Raw genomic sequence first — 23,667 nt, 5'->3', positions numbered from 1 at the left:
CCTTTAGTACCCAGTATTTTCTCCCTGTGAAGGTCCTTAAACACTGTAATCAAGTCACCTCTCAGTCTTCTTTTTGGTAAACTAAATAGATGGAGCTCTTTAAGTGTCTCACTGTGAGTCTCCAGCCCGTGAATCATTTTTGTGGATCTTTTGTGCACCCTAACAATTTTTCAGTATCTTTTTCAAAATATGGACACCATAGCTGTGTGCAGTATTGCCATGTACAGCTCCCTGTTTATACATCCAAAGATTGCATTAACATTTTCTGGCACAGCATCGCACTGGAAGCTCATAATGGGATGCTTGTCCACTATGACCCCTCAATCCTTTTCAGTCACTGCTTTCCAGGAGACAGTCTCCCATTCTGTGGGTATGGCCTATATTCTTTGTTCATGGATGTATACCTTTGCATTAGCCTGTATTAAAATGTATTTTGTTTCAGTGGGCCGAGTTTAACAAGCAATCCAGACTGCTCTGTATGACTGCCTTGTCGTCGTCATTTGCCATTCTGCCAATCTTTGTGTCATCTCCAAATTTTATCAGCACTAAATTTATATTTACTTCCAGATCAGTGATGAACATATTGAATAGCATCAGCTTAACATCAATCTCTGTGGAACCCTCCTAAAAACACCTTCATTTGATGATGATTTTCTATTGATACAAATTTTTTGAGATCTGTTAATCAGTTCTTAATCCGTTTAACCAGTTCTTTATTGATATTATATAGTGCCATATTTTTAATTGGAATGTCATGTGTGTTACTAAGTCAAAAACCTTACAAAAGTCTAAGAACTAGCCCATATTGATGGTCATAGTATACTACTATCCAAAATATTTTCTATGAGTGGAACATATTTTAAAAATGCAGTTACACAGAAAGAAGAATAATTGAAAACTGTTTACAACAAACCACCTTTCAATTACATCTCATGTGTTTATTTTAAATTTGCTGCTCTGCAGGGAATGGTTTGTGTTAGTTAAGAGTGTTTATTCAGAAAGGTTCCACGCTTCCAAGCACCAAAGGAAAATTCATATTCATTTTCTTTCTTTGCAAGATGTGATCCATATCATTAACTCTGCCACCAGTAAGGGAGAGTGTTTGTTTCTAATGTTTGCAGTGTTCAACAAGATGATCAGATGAATGTGTCTAGTCTGTACATTATCTGTTCTGTTACATTCAGCTAATAGGGGAGGGAAGGACCTTTGAACTGCACATTAAGTACGGATTAATGATAAAAAAGTGAGATCCAGAAATTAGCCTGAGAATCAACATTGACAGTTTTTATACTACGACAGTCTTTCAGGGCATGACAAAGCAGTTGTGTGTGATAACTTCATGAGTGCATTATGGCAGATTTCCAAAGTACAAAAGCAAAATGTTAGCTGTGACTGCTAGTACAAAGTAACATTTTCTGCACTCAGTGCTATTGTTAGGGAACAAGTGCTTTTCACCACGGTGATAGGGGCTCTTAGCTACTGAAATTGCTCAGTGAGGACCAAATTGTTCCCAGCCCTGAAGAGGTGGCATCATGGGCCAGGCACAGTCATGATAGGCAGCATTATTTCTTCTCTCAGCTGGTGCTAGGCAGCTGAAAGGGTGTCTGGTGTGAGGGCAAAAGCCCCAATTACCCTCTGCCCAAAGCTGCCCTAGTCCAGAGGGGAACACAGGCAGACTCCCAGGAGGATTTCTAAGTTAGACAGAATTCCTGTTGGGGTTCCCATGTCAGTGCAGTGCCTCCTCACCCAACCAACTCCCCCCAGTTCAGGCTGCGTCACAATCTGGCCCTGAAGCTTCACTATGGAAAAACAAAGGAAAAACAGTTGCATAGTAGCACAGTAACAAGCACAATCACAGCAGGACCAATTAAAACAGGAACTAAACATGACAGGAAAGGGAATTTAAAACAAAATGTAACTTGAAGTATCCCATCCTTCCTACTGTAAGGGCCACAATTAGATTTGTTTAGTTTTAAGGGGGAAGGGAGAATTGAAATATTTTGCACCATACACAGTAAAATAAAGGAAACAGAGGGACATGATTTTTATAGCTACATAATGATTGGTTTTCTCGATGTGGATGATGACCATGAGCCAGTTTCTGCTGCTCTCAAAAGTCGCATTAACATAATAGAATTAGAATAGGATTTGGCCTATTGTGGTCTGTGTGTAAATGACCCACATGTGAAGATAGGAAAGAATGAGTTCCCCTTATGCTGATCCTCACAAAGTGATTTGTGGGATTCTAACAGTTTCTTTGGCTCAGGCCTCCATTGGAAGGTAAAAAAAAAAAAAAAAAAGTCTGCCAATATGGCCTGCGAGGGTTCCTTCCTGTCTTCAAATCTGGTTAGCTACTTAGTTTGGCTTATGTGCACAAGCTATCTAAGTTAATCCTCTAACCCTGCTTTTAATCAGGGGTATCCTGGCTACCCTAGAAATTGCTTTTACTTAAATCCTATGGAAGGGGATAGGGCCCTGACTCATCTCGTTGGGGAGGATGGCTTTTCAAACTCTTCAAGAGCATTTCCTTTGCTGGGAGCTAATCAGAAAAGAAACTATGAAACCTATAAGCCTACAAAAGCTATAAGCTGTAACAAACCCTAATCAAGTCAATCTTTGTCACTCTTCCTTTTTCGAGAACTGAGAGAAAAACATTTTGAATGAAAATTGTCTATGATCAAGCAGACCATCCAAAAGCCCACTGGAGAAAGGCATCTTATAGTCAGTTCCTTTTCTTTCTTTTCTCTGGGCAATATCCAAATCCATGGACCTGGATATTATCCTAGTCAGAGAACCATGGGCTTGCAATGCCCAGTGCTTCAAAAGCTGCCAATGTGCCCCTCAGGAATATTAATTCCCATTCCTAAATCTGGCAGTCAGTTCAACACTGTGCATGTGAATAAGAATCATCATAACTGAGCATTCACTCACTGTATACCCTGAGGCATGAGGAATGTATACTCACTGTATACCCTGAGGAATGACTTGGGTCTGACTCTGGACCCAAGAATACTCTGCATCAGGAAAACAGCTGTAAAACTCCCTTTTATTTTGGGGGCAGAGACCCCTTCAGGGCATACATTACAGATGGACAGCTTTATCAGTGCAATGCAGTTCACCATTGTGCTGCAATTGGTAAGATGCACAAACATAAGCTTTCAGTGACCTTTTTTATAGAAACTGCTGCCCATCTGCACGAAGTGCACCTTCCATTTCTAGTGCCCTCTATGTTTGTTGCTGTGCCTTGCTTTTCTATGACAACTAGCAACCGTTTAGCAAGGTGGTCTATGCACCTGTTTCACAGTACCACATTCAGATTAGTGGCCCAGTACGTCTGTATTGCTGCCACTCTTGATTGGGTTAACCTTTGTCTGGGTATGGTGCTTCATCTTGTATGGTGCCAGACAAACTCAGGGAAGTTTCAATAGCTTCCTGAAAATGTGCACTTACTTTCAGCTCAGCAACTGAATTACCTCTGTAGGATAAAGGCGTTTAGTACTGCAGATGTTAGAAATAGCTTGATCCTTACACTGTATCATAGAAAGTGTAAGGAATGAAACTTTTGTAAAACTGAACTGCTAGCAGGTTAATGAAGGGCAACTTTTGGCTAACACTTTCAGCACTGTGCCTTCCAACTTGGCCCATGGATTCATCTTGACTCCATGAAGTTGCATGAGCCAAGGAACAATACCATGAATCACACAGTAGCTTAATGTCTATCATTGGCTCAGATGGGAAGAAGCTCATGCTTCTCGGGTCTGGATTTCAGAGCTGGCTTGAGCTGAACTGGTTGATCAAGTCATCAGAAAGCATCAGTCGGTTTTTATAGTTACTGCACTGCAACAACAACAAAATCCATAGGTGAAATGCAAAATTGAAACCATTGCTTGGCTAAAGGCATTGTCAACAGTGAAGCAGGTACCTTGACTGACATTGAAATTGTGTTTAGACTGCAAAATTAACAGTCTTTTAAAAGGAATGAGAGTATGAAATTCTCTGAAGGAAGTATCCCTGCAGTGCAGTCTCAAAGCATTGAGGTGGAGGGGAGTCTAGATCACAATCTTAGGTTCCCACTCTGCATGAAACTCACCAAGCAGAGCCCATGCTTGGGAGTTAGTGAAGATCTAGGGGCCTTTCAAAGACCATAGCTATGTACTCAGGTGGCTAGCCCTTCTCACAGCTAATGCCACCATGGCTACGTTTCTATTTTTAGCATATTGTGTCTTTGGAATTTACACCTCCAGTATAAACATATATTTACAGTGCTTTTTGCTGTTTGGGTTATTCAGCACTAGCTGTTTCACACCAACTATTTTGGGCTTTTTCCACCTTGTGAACAAGCCCTAAATAAGGGGTGAATAAAGGGGAAATCATGTTTGAAGAGTGAAAGTAGAGGAAGAAAGATAGGAGAGTTTGGTTGAGCTTAGGGGAGAAAGTGGGAGCAGAGGAAGGTGAATGTGAGTGAAGGTCACAAGGACTGCATTTACCACTATAACATTTGTGCTTAGTCTGGTTGTCATTCTGCACACAAGAAAAATGAACATGGGTCCACATGATGGCTTGTAGCCATGTTGAAATCATTTGACACAGCAAAATGATAGAACAGTGGCATCTTTGCAATCAAAAGGGCTAGAAACTTTTTTTAGGCCTTTATCCTGGAGAATACAGCAAAATCTTAGGAGAAATCCCAAATCCCCACATCCTGTGGCTGTCAGAAGTGTGGATTTTCACTGTTCCTCCTCTTGTGTTACACTTTCACTCCACAAAGGTATTTAAATTCTTTATATCATTTCCACCTCACCTCACAGTGAGGAGGCCTCAGCAGTCAATCAGAATAAAGACTGCCTAATGAAAAAATAAACATTGTACAAATGTTTCACTTTTTAATTAAAATATTTTCTATGATTTAGTTACCTCATGGGTTGTTTTACCCTGTGTTTAAGTTGATGTGAGAATCTTCCAGTGTTCAGCCGTAATGTGTACAGCATAACTAATGTACCTTTACTTGAGATTATACTTAAGAATACCTATCTAATCAAGTTAAATAGCCAACAACTGTGCTGGCACAAGGCCATTCCAAAAATAATAGATGCCTTGTTAAGGGATTAGGATATTTAAATAAGAACACAGAATGGAAAAGAAAAGACCCATACGTAATCTACAATGTAGGAATGTGGAATGTGGAAAAAGCTAATGTACTCAATGCTTTTTTTGCCTCTGTCTTCATGAACAAGGTCAGCTCCCAGACTACTGCACTGGGCAGCACAGTATGGGGAGGAGGTGACCAGCCCTCTGTGGAGGAAGGAAGTGGTTCAGGACTATTTAGAAAAGCTGGACAAGCACAGTCCATGGGGCCGGATGCACTGCATCCAAGGGTGCTAAAGGAGTTGGCAGATGTGATTGTAGAACCATTGGCCATTATCTTTGAAAACTCATGGTGATTGGGGGAGGTCCCAGATGACTGGAAAAAGGTTAATGTACTGCCCATCTTTAAAAAAGAGAAGGAGGAGGATCCAGGGAACTACAGGCCAGTCAGCCTCACCTCAGTCCCTGGAAAAATCATGGAGCAGGTCCTCAAGGAATCAATTTTGAAGCACTTCGAGGAGAGGAAAGTGATCAGGACAGTCAGCATGGATTCACCAAGGGCAAGTCATGCCTGATTAACCTAATTGCCTTCTATGATGAGATAACTGGCTATGTGGATGAGGGGAAAGCAGTGGACATGTTATTCCTTGACTTTAGCTAAGCTTTTGATATGGTCTCCCACAGTATTCTTGCCTGTAAGTTAAAGTAGTATGGGCTGGAAGAATGAACTATAAGGTGGTGTGACAGGGTCGGGCCAGATGGCTACAGGAGAGTGATAGAAGGCAGATATATTAGCCCCAGGTTAAGTAGGTCCCTTTTCCCTGGGTAAGGTAATAGAGAAGGTTCCAGAACAATCAGGAACTTTCTGGAAACAATTAAGGCAGACAGGCTGATTAGAACACCTGCAGCCAATCAAGAAGCTGCTAGAATCAATTAAGGCAGGCTAATCAGGGCACCTGGGTTTAAAAAGGAGCTCACTTCAGTTTGTGGTGTGTGTGAGGAGCTGGGAGCAAGAGGTGCAAGAAGCTGAGAGTGAGAAGGTGTACTACTGGAAGACTGAAAAGTACAAGCATTATCAGACATCAGGAGGAAGGTCCTGTGGTGAGAATAAAGAAGGTGTTGGGAGGAGGCCATGGGGAAGTAGCCCAGGGAGTTGTAGCTTTCACGCAGCTGTTACAGAAGCCACTGTAGACAGCTGCAATCCACAGGGCCCTGGGCTGGAACCCGGAGTAGGGGGCGGGCCTGGGTTCCCTCCGTCCCCCCAACTCCCTACTTGATACCAGAGGAGTTGAACTGGACTGTGGGTTCCACCAGAGGGGAAGGTCCCTGGCCTGTTCCCTGATCCACTAGGTGGATCAGCAGAGACTGTGGGGATTGTTCCTCTTCCTTTCCCCATGCTGGCCAAAGATGAGGCTAACTGAGTGAACGGCAGATTTGAGCCATGAAAGTGGCCAACTGAGGGCTGCCATGAACCTCTGAGGTGAGAAAATCTGCCAGTAAGCGCAGGACCCACCAAGGCAGAGGAGGAACTTTGTCACAGTGGATAGAAATCTGGCTAGATCATCGGGCTCAAAGGGTAGCGATCAAAGGCTCCATGTCTAGTTAGCAGCCGATATCAAGCGGAGTGCTCCAAGGGTAGGTCCTGGGGACGGTTTTGTTCAATATCTTCATTAATGATCTGGAGGATGGCGTGGACTGCACCCTCAGCAAGTTTGCAGATGACACTAAACTGGGAGGAGTGATAGATATGCTGGAGGGTAGGGGTAGGATACAGAGAGACCTAGACAAATTAGAGGATTGGGCCAAAAGAAATCTGATGAGGTTCAACAAGGACCAAGTGGCTAGGCAGCAGTTCTGCAGAAAAGGATCTAGGGGTTATGGTGGATGAGAAGCTGGATATGAGTCAGTGTGCTCTTGTTGCCAAGAAGACTAACAGCATTTTGGGCTGTATAAGTAGGAGCATTGTCAGCAGATCGAGGGATGTGATCATTCCCCTCTCTTTGGCATTGGTGAGGCCTCATTTGGAGTACTGTGTCGAGTTTTGGGCCCCACACTACAAAAAGGATGTGGAAAAATTGGAAAGAGTCCAGCGGAGGGCAACAAAAATGATTAGGGGGCTGGAGCATATGACTTATGAGGAGAGGCTGAGGGAACTGGGATTATTTAGTCTGCAGAAGAGAAGAAATGGGGGTGGGGGGGATTCGATAGCTGCTTTCAACTACCTGAAGGGGGGTTTCAAAGAGGATGGAGCTTGGCTGTTCTCAATGATGGCAGATGACAGAACAAGGAGCAATGGTCTCAAGTTACAGTGGAGGAGGTTTAGGTTGGATATTAGGAAAAACGTTTTCACTAGGAGGGTGGTGAAGCACTGGAATGGGTTACCTAGGGAGGTGGTGGAATCTCCACCCTTAGAGGTTTTTAAGGTCAGGATTGGTCCTGCTTTGAGCAGGGGGTTGGACTAGATGACCTCCTGAGGTCCCTTCCAACCCTGATATTGTATGATTCTATGTAAGGCAATTACAAGAGAACAGAAACAACAGTGAATGTGTCGAAAAAGGTGCAAGAATCAAAATTCAGCTGGCAAAGACCTCATGAAAACTCTTTAATTTAATGTAAAGTTTTGAATCATCTTCTGTCACACTAAGAAGGCTACAGTACTTTATCTCTTGGTATGTTGTTGGAATGTGCTTTCTATAGTTTAGAGACAGCAAACAAATTCTCTGACATTTAATATTTTATTATTGGCCTGATTCACTATTGTATTTCAATGGAGTTAAATTGGCATAAAACTGGAGTAATACAGTGGTGATTCAGGCCCATGAATGTTTCCCAGGGTAGATACAGCATGTACAGTTTCTAAATTAGGAAGTATTTGTGGATTCTGAAAATCTCCTTATCAATTATTGCTGAATTTAAACAAATAACTTTCTTAAAAGATTATTTAGATCCAGGGTAATTTAGGATTTTTGCTCCTTGTTCCAGTACACTTTGCTGAAGCTGTAATAATTAAACATGTCAATATTTTCCACTTTGATATTAATCCATTGGTTAATTTTGACCTAAATCACATACAAAATATTGTCCATCCCTGCCCCCCCCCAAAAAATATTTTAAAAAGGCTTCTGTAGCCTTTGCTGATCAGATATTTTGGAGGTGACATCTAAACATGTATTGCTAGGTTAAAAAAAAAAAACTCGGATTCATGACTCACAACTTCTAAAACAAACCCACGTAGAATACATTAACCCACACAATCTGTGTTGGTATGATAAAAATCGGAATGTTTGGTTTGCGGGGAAAAGTGACATGTGGGTTCCAAGAATGACTGGAATTAGGTATTTCTGGTATAAATCAGTGCTCTGGAATTACAGCGGAATAATGTCTATTCTGCTTCATCAACTTACTGTGTGCTCTTAAAACAGCCGCTGTGTTCCACCTGAAACATTTCAGCATTGGGCCAAGAGAATTATATACCATTTTGTAAATCATTAAAAAAGAATTTATGTGTTGTGTGGACCTTGTGTCGGCCCTCTGCATTGGGGATCATTTCATCTTAAAGGCATATAGCCCTGCATATTCACAAAGGCCTATCACAAGAGGAGCTGAATAAAACAAAAAAGATCCACTACCATACATCTTTAGTGAGCATTGAACAAGATCCTTATTTGTACTATTCAATCGTAGCAGTGAGTGGAGTTGAAGCCACGTTGTTGCTGGCAGCCCTCTCTCCCAAAGTAGGGCTAAGAATTGGGCTGGCCAGAAAATGGCAATTCTACTTAGTGAACAATTCTGAGGTTTTGGATTTCGTTTTTATTTTGATGAGAAAAGAAAATGAGTTCTTTTTGATTTTTGTGTGTAAAAAACAAAACCCAACCCCCCCCCAAAATGGAGTGAGACCTACCCCAGAATTGTCAATAGCTGCTGTTTAGGGCACTTGTCTGGGAAGTGGGAGACCAGGTTCAAGTCCCTGTTCTGTTTGATTTGGAGCAGGGACGTGTACCTCAGTCTCCTACAGGTAAGTGCCCTAACCACCAGGTTATTGGCTGTTGTGAGGTCTCTCTCTGGCTTTCATTTTGACATGAGAAATTTTTGTCAAACCCAGTACATTTCTGTGAAATATTTAGATTTTGAGAAAACAGCATTTTTAATGGAAAAAGGTTTCTTGAAAATTTTTCGACCCGCTCTGTCTATGAAATGACCCATTTTTCCATACCCTGCACTGTCTCAACACTGGAAGCAGATAAAAAATTGAGAAAATCATCATATGGTTTCTCCAGCCATGCAACAGGTCCCTTGAGAGTTCCAAGAACAGTGAAGCTGATCTCTCTCACCAACAGAAGATGGCCAATAAAAGATATTACCTCACCCACCTTGTTTCTCCAAAAGCAATGACATTCACAGGAGGTAAATGACATAGTTGGAACAAGATTTGCTAGAGTGGCATTTATGGCTGCAGCTAGAGTCTCTCAGTAGAACATTGTACTGTAAGGCAACATTACAATGTAAAGTGTAGTGAGGTTGAACTACTTTGTTGCCAAAGCACTGTGTTGTGTTAAGAAGACACACTGATTTTTGCTGGAACACTTTTGTACTGTCACATAACTGCAGAATCCATCTGCTAGTCACTAGAATAAAAGTAGCATTGGAAAAAAAGCCACCTCCAGTCATATGATCCTTAAAACGCATGAAATTTAAAGCTCTGCTAATAATTTTTTTTTTTAATATGGAGAGCTATCTATCTCATAGAACTGGAAGGGACCTTAAAAGGTCATAGAGTCCAGTCCCCTGCCTGCACAGCAGGACCAAGTACCGTCCCTTATTTTTGTCCCAGATCCCTAAATGGCCCCTTCAAGGATTGAACTCACAACGCTGGGTTTAGCAGGCCAAGGCTCAAACCACTGAGCTGTATGCTTCCAAAGGGATGCAGTTCTTCTGCCTGATGATTTAGAGTGCAAGCTTTTTTGTGCAGGGATCATGGCTTTTTTTGTGTTTGTACAGCAGCTAGCACATTGTATGCTGCCGGAAACAACTACTAATAATAAGAAAGTAGGCTACCCTTGCTGTTTTTATAGTACAGATTCTACTGTCAAACTCATTTGGGTGTGTTCAGTGAGTCTAGAGATGCATTCTGTTTCAGTTGGTTTTTCCACTTATAATGAGAAGACGGGCGTGAGCCAAAGTCCACGGACGTCAATGGGAGTCTTTCCATTCACTTCAGTGCCCTTGGATCAGGCCCTGAATGTTTCCAGTAATAAAAATGGGTAAAATAAGTCACATGGGGCTATATTCACAAAGGAACTTCGGCGTTGTGATTGCGAAGCATCACAGTGCCTAGCTTTTAGGTGCCCAGAAAATCACTGGGATTCACAAAGCCTGAATTAGCCCAGACTCCCTGTACAATAAATGGGGAGAGAGAGGTGCCTAAGAATGAGATTCACATAAGCCAGCATGTTAGGTGGCTCCTTGCCAAAGCTATCCAATGGGGGATGCCAAGGCAAGGGGTGTGTACTAAGTCCTACCCCTTAGAGAGTTCAGAGCCTAAGTGTAGATGCAGGGAAGTGTCTCCCTCTGGCTGGGAATCTCAGCTGCAAACCCTCTCTTGGCATTGGGTGCTGTTTTTGCAAGAAACAGGGGAGGGGTAGGCTCTCCCTCATAATTTCTAGCCCATTGGTTAGGGTGCTCACCTGGGATGTGGGAGACCCCTGCTTCAGGTGCCCTCTCCACCTGAGAGGGAGAAGGGATTTGACCAGGGATGTGCCCTCTGTTAGGGGCTTGCCCTAACCACTGGGCTATAGGATACTCTGGTTTGTTGCAGGGGAGGCTGCTCCACTGTGGATAAATAATGAAAGGATCATTGGGCCAGACAGAGAGCATGAGAATGACCCGGCAGTCACTTGGGATGTGGGAGCCCCAGAATCCAGTCACCCTGCTCCAGTAACCTTTGTTTTAATTATTTAGCCACAGTGAATGAGGAGAGACAGGCCTAGCTCCATGAGAGGGGCGGGGCTTAGCATACATCTCTCAGCTTCTGCATCTCCCATTGACTAGCTTAGAAGAAGCATCGTCTAGCCTGCTTGCTTTTGTGTATCCCATTCATAGGTGCCTGTTGCTCCGCATTCATTCTATAAGTGCCTAACGCAGACTTTGTGAATCCCTGTGATTTTTCACTGTGCCTAAATTTTAGGCTTATCTAAGATCATGGTCTTACTGTGGGGCTAGGAATAATAAAGCCCAGGACTCTGGGCACCCAGTCTCCCAGCTGTAAGGAATATAGCAGACACCCTGGGTCTGATTCTGCCCTCAGTTACATTTTTATTAATCAAAAGTAACTCCACCGAAGTCAATGGAGTTAAAGTGGTCTAAAATTGTTCAGAATGTGTTTTGTGGGCCATATCATCAGCTAGTGATCCTTTTTTATAGAAGTCTGGGGGCTTGTCTACACAGAGCAGCAATGTGCACCACAGGGGTTTGATTTCTGAAGCACACTAACGTGTTGCACATGCATCATCATCATCAGTGGTCCCTCGATTTGAGGATGATCTCTACCACAGATTTACATACAGATCCTGAGATGACTCAGGAGTCTGATCCTGGAACACTGATCTGCCTGCAGTAAGTATAGAGATTTCCTGGTGGGTTAGCTGCCTGCTGAGAGAACGTTCTCTCTTTTTCCTTCCTTCTCTCTCTCTTTTTGGCTTCAAGGGCAAGGTGCTTCTCCTTGAAGTGGGCCAATGCCTGTTGGAGGATGTGGTACCATTGAGGTCAGTTGGTGGCTTGCTCCTCTCTGCTTGTGATGTCCACATCAGTTTTCTTAGGATATGCTTTCAGGGTGTCTTTGTGGCCTTTCCTTTGACCACCATATGATCTCTGACCATGGGTGAGCTGAAAGTAGAGGACTTGTTTTGGGAGGTGAGAGTCTGGCATCTGCACACAATGTCCAGCCCAGCGGAGTTGGTTCATGAGAATAAATGCTTCAATGCTGGTGACGCTGGCTTCAGTAAGGAGGCTGGCATTAGTGCAGTGATCTTCCCACTTGATGTGAAGGATCTTCCGGAGGCATCGTTGGTGATACCTCTCCAGACTCTTGAGGTGCTGTCAATAGGTCACCCAGGTTTCGCATCCAAAAGAGCGTGTAGGAATAATAATTGTCTTATAGATGTGGATTTTGGTATCCTGCCATAGGTCATGGTCTGTGAAAAAGCATTGGAGTAATTTCCCAAAGGAAGCACTTGCACTCTGGATCCTGTGCTGGATCTCACTGTCTATTTTTGTGTTTTGAGAAAGTTGGTTACCAAGGTAGCAGAAGTACATGATAGGCTCCAAAGTCTGTCCCTCGATGGTGACTTGTGGTGGGTCATGTGCAAGGCCTGAGGCAGGTTGATGGAGCACTTTAGTCTTCTCAATATTGAGTGCGAGTCCTAGGCTTTGGTAAGCTTGTGCAAAAAAAAAAAATCCAGTGTGGCCTGTATCCTCTTAAACTGATTAATTCCCCTTGCTGAGGAAATATTGCTAGAATCTCAGTGTGGTTTTAGACCATCCCGCAGGATAACTGCCAGATCCAGGAAAAGTCTTGGGAGCAAAATCTGGATCTATATATAGCCTTCATCGATTTGACAAAACCCTTCAACTCCATCAATTGTGAAGCCCTCTGGAAGATGCTGGCCAGATTTGGCTGCCCTCCAAAATTTATTAAGGTCTTAAGACTTCTTCATGATCAGATGACTGCCACCATTCTCTGTGATGGCCTGGAGACGGACCCTTTCGTCATCAAAACTTGGTTTAAGCAAGGATGCGTTACTGCCCCAACCCTGTTCTCCATCTATTTAGCAGTCATTTTTGTCCTCGTTAAAGACTACTTCCCCAATGGAGTTGACATTCAATACAGAATGGATAGGCAGCTTTTTAATCTTCAACATCTCTGCTCAAAGTCTAAAGTCCCTCAGGGCGTCCATTAGTGATCTTCAGTATGCTGATGACTCTGCCATCCTCACGCACACTGAGAATGTTGCACTCTATCCATCCCGTGTAGACTCTTCTGGTGTGAACTAAAGGTTCCCTCAATTGCTTATGCAATTGACTCGGGCTTTATTCTGTTTCAATCAGTACTGCCTTAAAGTGCACTGGGGAACGTCCAGTGTGCACCAGCAGGGCCTACATGGACCAATTAGTGTATAACACATCAGTGCACTTTAGAAATCACATTCCTGTAGTGCACATTGCTCCTCTGTATAGACATGCCCTTAATTAAGCATCTGCTGAAAAGTAAATGAATTACGATAATTCTTGATAACTGGTGTCATTCTGGAATACCTAATGAAGAATCGAAAAGAAATACATTTCATGTTTTTGCTGTATTTAAGTGATAAATATTTCTTCACGAAGCATTACATTTCAATATTCAAGGGCAGATTGTGCTAAGATGGAAAGATCCTCAGCTGCTGTAAATCAGCCTAGTTCCATGGAGTATTTCACATCCTTAGCTGGTGTAAATTTGTGTAGCTTCATTGTGTTCACTGGAGCTATGCTGATTTGCACCAGCTGAGGATCTGGCACTGAGAGAGAGAGAGAGAGAGTGTGTGTATATATATATATTTATATATTTGGGGGTAAATTCTGCCTTGCCGTTATTCATGGGGGCAAAAATTGATGTAAGGGATCTTCCCCATCCTTACCACAGTCTAGCCCTGAATATTTCTATTTACTGAAAGGGAAATGAATTATAAAAGACCAGATTCTGCCACCCTTACTTACATAGAGTAGCACCTTACCCCATGAGTAAGGAGGGCAGCATTGGGAGCAAAGTCACTACAGGTAGATGGCATCCACAATTAAGAGAAAATGTATTTGTATTATTATTATTTATTTGCATTTGAGTTTTAAAATTAATTGAAAATGTTCAGCCAAGTGATGGGGACCCAGTTCCATGAGTTAAGGATGTAGCAGTAGAAAAAAGGACCATACCTATGCTGCGTACAGAATATATTAGAATACACATAGAAAAGAAACAGCCTACTTCTAAATGTCTACTCAAATTTGTATAACCCTAATATAGCACATCCTTTTAAGTTGGATCATGGCTAAATTAAACTGACTACGGAGTAAATTGCCATTCAGATACAAATATATTTATGTAAGATATTAAATCAGTAGAATCCAATTTGCTTTGTCACTGCACAATGCTTCAATGACCTCCTTCTTTATCTCAAATCCTATCTGTTAAACAGGCTTAGGGCCTTTTGTTCTAAAGCAGGGCAACTGTTCCTTTGTTTTCCTAATGAGCTTCGGACATATCTAAAGAGTTTTCCAGTATTGCAGACATGCTTAGCCCCAGGCATGATAGTTAAGGCCTTCTGCCAACACAGAAGCTTTACAGATGGATCACACGTGACAGCTTATGCAATTGACTTGGGCTTTATATACTAGTGGGACACTGGCATGTAAAGGGCTTATGGAAAGATCTGCACCAGGTCAGAAAAAATGTACTCATCCCTCTAATATTGCTTCTCAAAGTGCTTTCGCATTATAACAAACCAAATTTGATTTAATTTTTTATTTCGTTAAGATGTCATCTTGTAAAGAAACCCCCAGAGTTTAGTAACACTGTGTTCTAAATTTTAGGAACTGAAACGCCACGAAAACTCTGGTAAAATGGTTATTCGTCTGCGGAGGATCACGCCTGGGTATATACGATTATTGCAGGTATGAAAATTCTCTCTTCTTCCTTTCTCTTTTAATTAGAAGTTTGAAATACTGATATCTGTCTTGCTAAAAGGGATTCTAGTTCATAACATCATGTGACCAACCCAAGAGAACATTGGCTTCTGCTGGGTTAACTTTCAGAAGAACTCATAGAAGTCTTAATTAAGCATCTGCTGAAAAGTAAATGAGTTATGATAATGCTTGATAATTGGTGTCGGTCTGGAATACCTAATGCAGAATATTTGGAAGAAGATACATTTTAAATTTTTAATGTATTTAAATGATGAATATTTCTGAGTGAAGCTTTAGACTGCAATAACTTAGTGTCTTTGAGACAGTAGAAAAATGCTAACGGCAAAGAGAATGACAGCATTCCAAAAGAGCTAAAACAGATCATTAATTAAACATGCCTACCTAGTTTGGTGATTTGGATGAGGAAAGCTGGAACAATTATGAGCTCCGGAAGTGAAGTACCTGGAGAAAGAATTCTGCTAATATATAAAATGCCTTTAAATAAGTTTAATACTTGGGAATAAAATATCAATATAAAGCAGATTGTGAATAAAGGCTGTTGGGGCATCCTCCTTAACTCAGTTCATATTTGCAATACTTACATTTTTTCATCAGTGGGTCCAACAGCTGTAACCAACATAACACACATACTCGAAAGCATAAAGTATTATAGCTTACAGACAGTATGGTTGAGCTCAGGATACTGTTGCAGTCTTAACAGAAATTCCTTCCTGTTTGCCTCTGACTTGTGATATCTTTATATAGTAATTTTTTGTGTTGAAATCTTTCTTTTTACATGTTAAAGTATCCTGTTGTCTATGACATTTTCGGGATTAGAGCAGCGAACTCTCATTCAAGCATACATACAAAAACTACGGTCTAGGAGCAATATCCTGGCTCCACTAAGTGAGGGTTTTGCCACTAATTTCATTGAGGCCAGGATTTCACCCTAGGTGAGCGGGGAAAAGAGTACAAGAAATAAATCCCTGAATGGTGCTTAAACAATATTTAATGTAACAAATGGTGCCACTGGAAAGATACGCAGTACATTTTAACTTATGACTGATGTTCCAAGGACTTAATTAATTAATTTCCATGCATTCATTTCTTTGATTCCTAAGAAGATGTATGTACCAGTCAGCTATAGTCTCCATTCCTTATTCAGACTTTCAGTAAAGAATTAATGTCTAACATTCAAGGAAGTGAGATTGCGTTAGTAGCTGACTTGTAGAAGGGGAGAAATCTTAATATTTCTCAGTACAAGGAGGTTTTGCCTGATATTTTTCAGCAGAAAGCAGAGTCATGCCACATGAAATAATGTGAAGGGGGGCGGGGGGGAGACTGTCTTGGAAGTTGTAATGATCTACCTTAGTATCAAACTCAGCAGAACTGGCATGTAACTTGTCCTGGTTTTCCCATAGACTCAAGCTGCTGGAAAAATTGTTATCAACACAACAGACATATTGATGCAACGTACAGCTTTGCTCCTAGGAATGTTTGGGATCAGTATATCTGGTTATAGCACACGCCGGCTAACTCAAGAGAAGAGACTCCCCTTGAACCTTTAAACTGATGGAATATGATCCAAGAAATGAAAGTTTATGTCAACAGAACTGATGAATTATTTGTCTCTCCATTATCAGCTTGGAGGTCATAAGACACTTTTTAAAAGCAAGCTGGAAAAGATGGAAGAAGAGTTGTAGATCTCGCCGGCAAAAAAATAAAATAAAATAAAAAAAGACTAATGATTTGGGGAAGCATTAGATTTGCAAGCAAGATAGAGTGTTTGTACATGTGATGGATTTCTGTCAGTACACAGTATGAACACTGAGAGAAATGTAAATGTATGAAGTACAATTAAAATCAGAACAAGTGCAAACAGATTGATGGGGCGTGCTATGCACAATTAGGGTCACCTTTTTTATTGCCTACCTTTGTCTGGAAATGTTTATACAAAAATATATTCAGATATTCCAGTGTAATAAACAAAAAAATGCTGCAGATTATATACCGTGCATATGGTATGAAAAAGGAAGGATAATGCCAAAGCAAATATATGAATGTCTTTATTGGTGTTTTATGTCTTGATATGATTATTTTAAGTCTGGTTTGCTTCTGTGCATGTGGCTGTGTAGCTTTTTAAATTTTCTATTCTAGAAGGGAACAGTACAAATAAAGAATTGTCTCTTGTGCAGAGTTCAACCTGTCTGATCACATTCCTCTGCTTAGCCTCTTGATCCCACAACACATATTCTGATTAAAATAGAACTGGAGTTTGTGCTTTTCCCCTCCCCCTCTTGTGTTTCTGTGCAATTTTATTTAATGAGCATTTTACTCAGGCAAGCTCTATAACTATTATTCATTTTGTTTTAACTGTTTCAGAGATTTTGTGCAAACAGCTTTGTAGGCACTTTTATGTGTCGCAGAAAAACACAGTTCTCACTCTCTGGTTGGGTGCAGCAAGTCAGATATGTAAGTAGTTAGTATTTAAACTCTTGTGTTCTAACCTAATAACCAAATGTAATACTATTTTTCTTTTTTCAATGTTAAAAATTATTTCTTCTGTCAACAATATTTATAGTCTGCCACTAAGGGGCATCCTACACAGCTAAATATTTTCAGGTCTCAAGATTGTTCAGTGCAACATTATAAATCACAGAGAGATTCGGATTTAAACCCCGCTGTGCTATTTTTGTTTTTTGTTTGTTTGTTTTCCAGAACCCTGTGTGATTAAATTCAAGCAAATTAGAAAATGAGTTTTTAGCGGATCATTTTCCGACAAATTACCTAGCATCTGCTGTCACTTTTTTCTACTTAAAGTATAAAATGAGGTGGTGGAATAGTCCATCTTTTGCCTTCACTTGTGAGGAAGTAGAGAAAACTTCATCTTTTAGGCAAAAATAAAAGTAATAGTGCGTTTGGAAAATATTTAATCATGTCAGACCTATCGCTGAGGGATTCAGTACATAGATTGTGGCACAAAATGTCTGTATTTCTTACGACTTTCTAATCAATGTACACTACATTGATCAGCTGTATTTTTGTAGGTTTCAGAGTAGCAGCCGTGTTAGTCTGTATTCGCAAAAAGAAAAGGAGTACTTGTGGCACCCTAGAGACGAACAAATTTATTTGAGCAAAAGCTTTCGTGAGCTAATTTAATTAATTTTTGTACTGTATCCTGTTTGCCATTCATTCAGCGCCTGTGCAAAGGTGAATATAAGATAACTGGATATTACCACTTCCACTAGCTGTGTTAAAATAAAAGCTTTTGCCTAGATACGTGTATCATATATTGGACCTGCTTTTAAGTAGAACTAACACAACAAAAGAAAAGGAGTACTTGTGGCACCTTAGAGACTAACAAATTTATTTGAGCATAAGCTTTCGTGAGTTACAGCTCACTTCATCGGATGCATGCAGTGGAAAATACAGTAGGGGGATTTTATATACACAGAGAACGTGAAACAATGGGTGTTACCATACACACTGTAAGGAGAGTGATCAGGTAAGGTGAGCTATTACCAGCAGGAGAGGGAAAAAAACCTTTTGTAGTGATAATCAAGGTGGGCCATTTCCAGCAGTTGACAAGAACGTGTGAGGAACAGTAGGGGGGAAAAATAAACATGGGGAAATAGTTTTACTTTGTGTAATGACACATCCACTCCCAGTCTTTATTCAAGCCTAATTTAATGGTGTCCAGTTAGCAAATTAATTCCAATTCATCAGTCTCTCATTGGACTCTGTTTTTGAAATAAGATGCTCAGAAGATATACTATAAAATGGCTACATTGCAGCTATAATTTCAAAGTTATGAAACTCATGAGGAATGTGTGTTCTTTTTCAGAACATTTGCTTTTAATAATTTTGCCAGATTTCTTTGGTGCTGATAAAAGTGATGGATTGACTGCACTGGCGACAGACAAGTATAGTGTGGGGAGATTTGACATAAGCATATGTCTCTAGAACGTCAACAATATCCAGCCATAGGCAAATTATGTGACCACAAAAGTAGTTTTACTATAATCCAAAGTCTCTAGCAGTGCAAAATTAGGGTTGTAGGCAGGCTTAATTTTCAGCATGTTCTTAGGTCCCAATGAAGTAAAAGTGATTTAAGCATGTGCTAAAGTGTCTTGCTGAATCGGGGTACTAATGTGCTGATCTCCTTGCCTCTCCTTGGACCTCAAAAAAAAAATTGTATTTTCGACATCTTCACCTTTTTTGTGTATAAGACTTTAAATTTGAAAATCTTGGCAATTCAGCAATTCATCAGCAATTTAACACAGAGCAAAAGTGTTGAGTGCTTGTAAGTTGAAGCTGCTTACTTAATACTGTAAAGCTTTTTAGAAACACCAGAGATGTATTTAATTTGGCCCATAATTTGTTAGTTTTGAGACATTATATGCCAGGAATTACTTTTTATCTTCCCTAGCTGTGTGAAAATATGTAAATAGCAGAGCTGTATGAGTAAACACGAGACCTTACTCACTGATGTGTGTTAAAAGCTGCTTCACAGAATTTATCTCTTATTTTTATTAACTCTCAAAGTCAGGCACATCTAAATGAATGTCTCTTGATGCCAAACAATCTTTAACTAAACTAATCCACAGTGGTCAGCAATAACTTCTCAAATCTGCATTACAGCTTGATAGTTCCAGTTAATTATTATATTCTACCAGCAGCAACCTCAGAAGATTTTGTAACTGTTTAGTTTGCATGCATAAGTGTATCTCTTAAAGTCAAATGAAATGAAAATGTTAAATAGTAAATCAAATATTTTAATTATTCTTCTCATCAGACAGAGATACTGAGATTGGGAAGGGATCCTGTGGAGAAATACACTGGGATTGGTTTGAGCTATTTGAGATAAATACTGTAGCCCATGTATATCAAAGAATGTCAAGAAGTCAGTACAGAGACTTGAATAATGTGTTTTACTAATGACTTGTGTTTCTATATGGATTTACTGAATATATCTTCTAACATAATGATTCTCAACCTCCTCCATACCTGGACCACCCCAAAACCACCACCTCAGCCCAGCTAGCTGGGATCTAGCTCTCCTTTAGCAATATGGGAAAGATAGTATGATTGCATCTTCCCTGGTACCGCTTCACAACCTCTCTCTCCCCCACCCTCCTGGGGTCACAACCTCAAGGTTGAGAATCCCTGCACTATAATAATGCCAATCTGTAGAGACTCTTGGATATAACAGTAGCTATGCTAGTACTTTGCCTTGGAAAGTATGGGCTGGTACTTCAAAAGATTGCTGTGGTTGTGTATCTGTGGCAAACAAAGTTGTGAAAGATTTGATCTTGCTTCTATTGAAGTATTGGTATTACCTTAATGGGAGGAAGACTGGGCCCCAAGTATCCAGAGTTTGGCTAGGGAACTGCATAGAGACTGAAGGAAAAAGCAATGGAGGTTTTGGAGTTACAGGATATAATTTATGTAAACAGCCTGCTAAAACGCTGTCATAAATATAAAGGGAAGGGTAACCACCTTTCTGTATACAGTGCTATAAAATCTCTCTTGGCCAAAGACAAAATCCTTTCACCTGTAAAGGGTTAAGAAGCTAAGATAATCTCGCTGGCATCTGACCCAAAATGACCAATTAGGGGACAAGATACTTTCAAATCTGGAGGGGGGAAAAAAGGTTTTGGTCTGTCTGTGTGTTACCTTTGCCAGGAACAGACCAAGGATGCAAGCTCTCCAACTCATGTAAAGTTAGTAAGCAATCTAGCTAGAAAATGCGTTAGGTTTTCTTTGTTTTTTGGCTTGTAACTTTGCTGTGCTGGAGAAAATGTGCATTCCTGTTTTTGTGTCTTTTTGTAACTTAAGGTTTTGCCTAAAGGGATTCTCTATGTTTTGAATCTGACTGCCTGTAAGATTATCTTCCATTCTGATCTTACAGAGTTGTTCTCATATCTCTTTTTGTTCTTCTAATAAAGTTCTGATTGTTAAGAATCTGATTGGGTTTTTTGGGTGTTAAAAATCCAAGGGGTTTGTGCTCATCTTGTTTATTCTCAAGCCTCCCCAGGAAAGGAGGTGTAAGAACTTGGGGGGGGGGGGTATTTTGGGGAAATAGGAACTCCAAGTGGTCCTTTCTCTGTTCTCTGTCTAAAACACTTGGTGGTGGCATTGTTTTACCTAATCCAAGGGCAAAGACTTTGTGCCTTGGGGAAGTTTTTAACTTAAACTGGTAGAAATAAGCTTAGGGGTTTTTTCATCTGTACCCTAGAGTTCAGAGTGGGGAAGGGACCTTGACAAATGCATACACCATAGAACAATTACGCTGAAAACTCAGGAAAGGTAATGACAAAGATTACTTCAAAGGGGATCCGTGTGGGCTCAGGGGCCTAACTGTGGTACAGTTTGCCTAAGTGATGAACAAATGTGAGAAGAGAACTCAGAAAAAGTATTTCCTGAACTGTGACTCCATTGAAAACAAATTCATGGTGTTCACAATGTTTGTAACTATGATTGTTTAAGTTAGACTCCACAGTGCTCAAATAATAATCCTCATAAAGCTTAAATGGGAAAGTGCACGTTTCCTTCCCTGAATTATGTATATGTTTTCACTATGGAGAAGAGATGCTGCAGTTTGAATAATCAAATCACTTGTCTAAGATATTTCCTGCCCTCCAAACATTGTAGGATTTTAGACTTGTAAAATTGCTATCAAGTTTCTAATTAAAAAATGAAAAGCCACGAGGGAGGTTTTATCTCTGTCAGATGCTTCACTTTTGTAACTATTGATAACACAACAGTTGCCCCAGGGATGATGATGACCCAGAGAGCCCACATCGGCAGTAAACAAGGAGGCAGTATTGGTCTAGTAGATAGGGCATTGGCCTAGGAGTCAGGAGAGCTGCGTTCTAATTCCAGTTCTGCCAGTGATCTGTGGCATGGTCTTGAGCAAGTCTCTAATTCGTCTCTCCCTTTTTTTCTTGTCTGTAAAGTCTATAAGTCTTTCAGGGCAGGGATTTATCTCTCACTCTGTGTTTATGCAGTGCCTAGCATGGTAGAACTCTGATCTTGGTTGGGCTATAAGGTGGAACTGAAATGCTGCTTTTACTACTCCTACTAATAATCATAAAAAGGAAGCCCAGGTTAATATGGACTTATTCTGTGCAGAAGCTTCCCTTACAAGATATACCTTTGCATGTCATTATCTGCATTGTTAGATGAATAGACTACATCTAAACTGCAGAGTACCTTTTAATGCTTATACAGGTGTTTGCTTTCAGAAGAGTCCTTTGAGATTTTATACAGATTACAGTGATTGCAGGACAGGTTTTTTGACAGTGTTTTTGATATTAGTGCTCATCATTTCATGGTCTTTTACCCTTTGGTTTAAAAATAGTCAGCAACAGCACCAAGAAATAGAATAAGTGGATACAATTGTCCGTTCTTTTCTATACAACTCTCGTGTAACTGTTCTACAAATACAGTAGTTTAATAAGGTTGCTGAAAGGTAGTTTAATCAAATAGTAGCGTAGTAAGGTTCAAGGAGCTCCATTCACTTCAGCTTTTAACTGAGCATCTAATCACTTACTTCCGCAGTAATCAAGAGCCATATTGTGCCATTGATTTGTAAACCGTGCTTCTCACTGATTCTAATGGAGAATTCTGTTTAAAAATCAGTGACACAATGTGGCTTCTTCACTTTCATATTGGAATTTTATGCACACATACATCATTCTTGCCTAAAAGCTGTTACCCAGTAAGTTATGTGAGTGATTTTACTTCAGTCACTCTTGTGATCTTACAAAATACAAGCATTTTAATCTCCATCTTCAATAATAATAATAATGATAAGCATTTTTCAACTTAAAAAATTCTATGATCATAACACCCCCAGACTGCACTGCAGGTGGGTAATACTGACAGCCCTATTTTACAGATGAGGGAAACTAAGACAGAGAGGTTAAATTGTGACCAGTGCCACAGAGGAGACCCAAAGTTAGAGCCACAGTATTAGATCTCAGAAGTTCATGGAACTCCCTTTTGTTCACAAAGCACTAGTCCATTCTTCCTTTGTCTAATGGAATGTGAATGTTCTTACTATACATGTAAATGTCCATTTGTTTTTCTTTTAATCCTGCTGATCTCTTGTTTATAAAAGTAGAGGAAGAACCTTGCTGCTAAGGACTTTGGCAATTTAAAAAAGGTATCAGAATAAATAAGAGAATTGTCTGTCCTCCAATGTGTATTGTACACCAAGGAATTTACTGATTTGAAATTGCACACTGGAGAAGTGGTGATGGTGCAAAACTGGGCAAAGCACAGAACCTTGAGCAGAGTCCCCTCACTACTGGTTGTGAATAATTCAGTGAGCATAGCTCATGCTTACACTTGAGTTATACCTAAGTTACTACAGTGAATTCTTTCCCATGTGTCTGACTGGTGGGTCTCACGGACATGCTCAGGGTCTAACTGATCACCAAATTTGGCGTCGGGAAGGAATTTTCCCTCAGGTCAGATTGTCAGAGATCCTGGGGCTTTTTCACCTTGCTCTGCATCATGGAACATGGGTCACTTACACATTTAAACTAGTGTAAATGGTGGATTCTCTATAACTTGAAGTCTTTAAACCATGATTTGTGGACTTCAGTAACTCAGCAAGAGGTTATGGGTCTATTACAGGAGTGGATGGGTGGGTGAAATTTTGTGGCCCATAATATAAATAAGATGATATTCAGTAAGGAAAAATGCAAAGTGCTCCTCTTAGGAAGGAACTATCAGTTGCACACATACAAAATGGGAAATGTCTGCCTAGGAAGGAGTACTGCAGAAAGGGATCTGGGGGTCATAGTGGATCACAAACTAAATATGAGTCAACAGTGTAACACTGTTGCAAAAAAAGCAAAC

General features: G+C 40.5%; 1 protein-coding gene and 1 long non-coding RNA gene across 3 annotated transcripts in view; both read left to right on the top strand.

The window, feature by feature from the left end:
- ERICH1 (glutamate rich 1) overlaps positions 1 to 16,782 on the top strand; it is a 141,381-nt gene extending 124,599 nt beyond the window's left edge. Inside the window, exons 7-8 of the mRNA XM_074947767.1 lie at positions 14,704 to 14,784; positions 16,218 to 16,782. Of these exons, the coding sequence (XP_074803868.1) occupies positions 14,704 to 14,784; positions 16,218 to 16,364 (228 nt within the window). The 3' untranslated portion in view covers positions 16,365 to 16,782. The remainder of the gene's footprint in view (positions 1 to 14,703; positions 14,785 to 16,217) is intronic.
- A 315-nt stretch (positions 16,783 to 17,097) lies between these two features.
- Positions 17,098 to 23,667, top strand: part of LOC141983833 (uncharacterized) — a 56,497-nt gene continuing 49,927 nt past the window's right edge. For both annotated transcript variants that reach the window (XR_012638537.1, XR_012638538.1), the window contains exon 1: positions 17,098 to 17,268. This is a non-coding gene — a long non-coding RNA (uncharacterized LOC141983833). The remainder of the gene's footprint in view (positions 17,269 to 23,667) is intronic.

The sequence above is a fragment of the Natator depressus genome, chromosome 3 (genome assembly GCF_965152275.1).
Source record: "Natator depressus isolate rNatDep1 chromosome 3, rNatDep2.hap1, whole genome shotgun sequence".
NCBI classification, from domain to species: Eukaryota; Metazoa; Chordata; order Testudines; family Cheloniidae; genus Natator; species Natator depressus.
The sequence above is the reverse complement of the archived record's forward strand: the minus strand, read 5'-3'. Positions and strand labels throughout refer to the sequence as shown.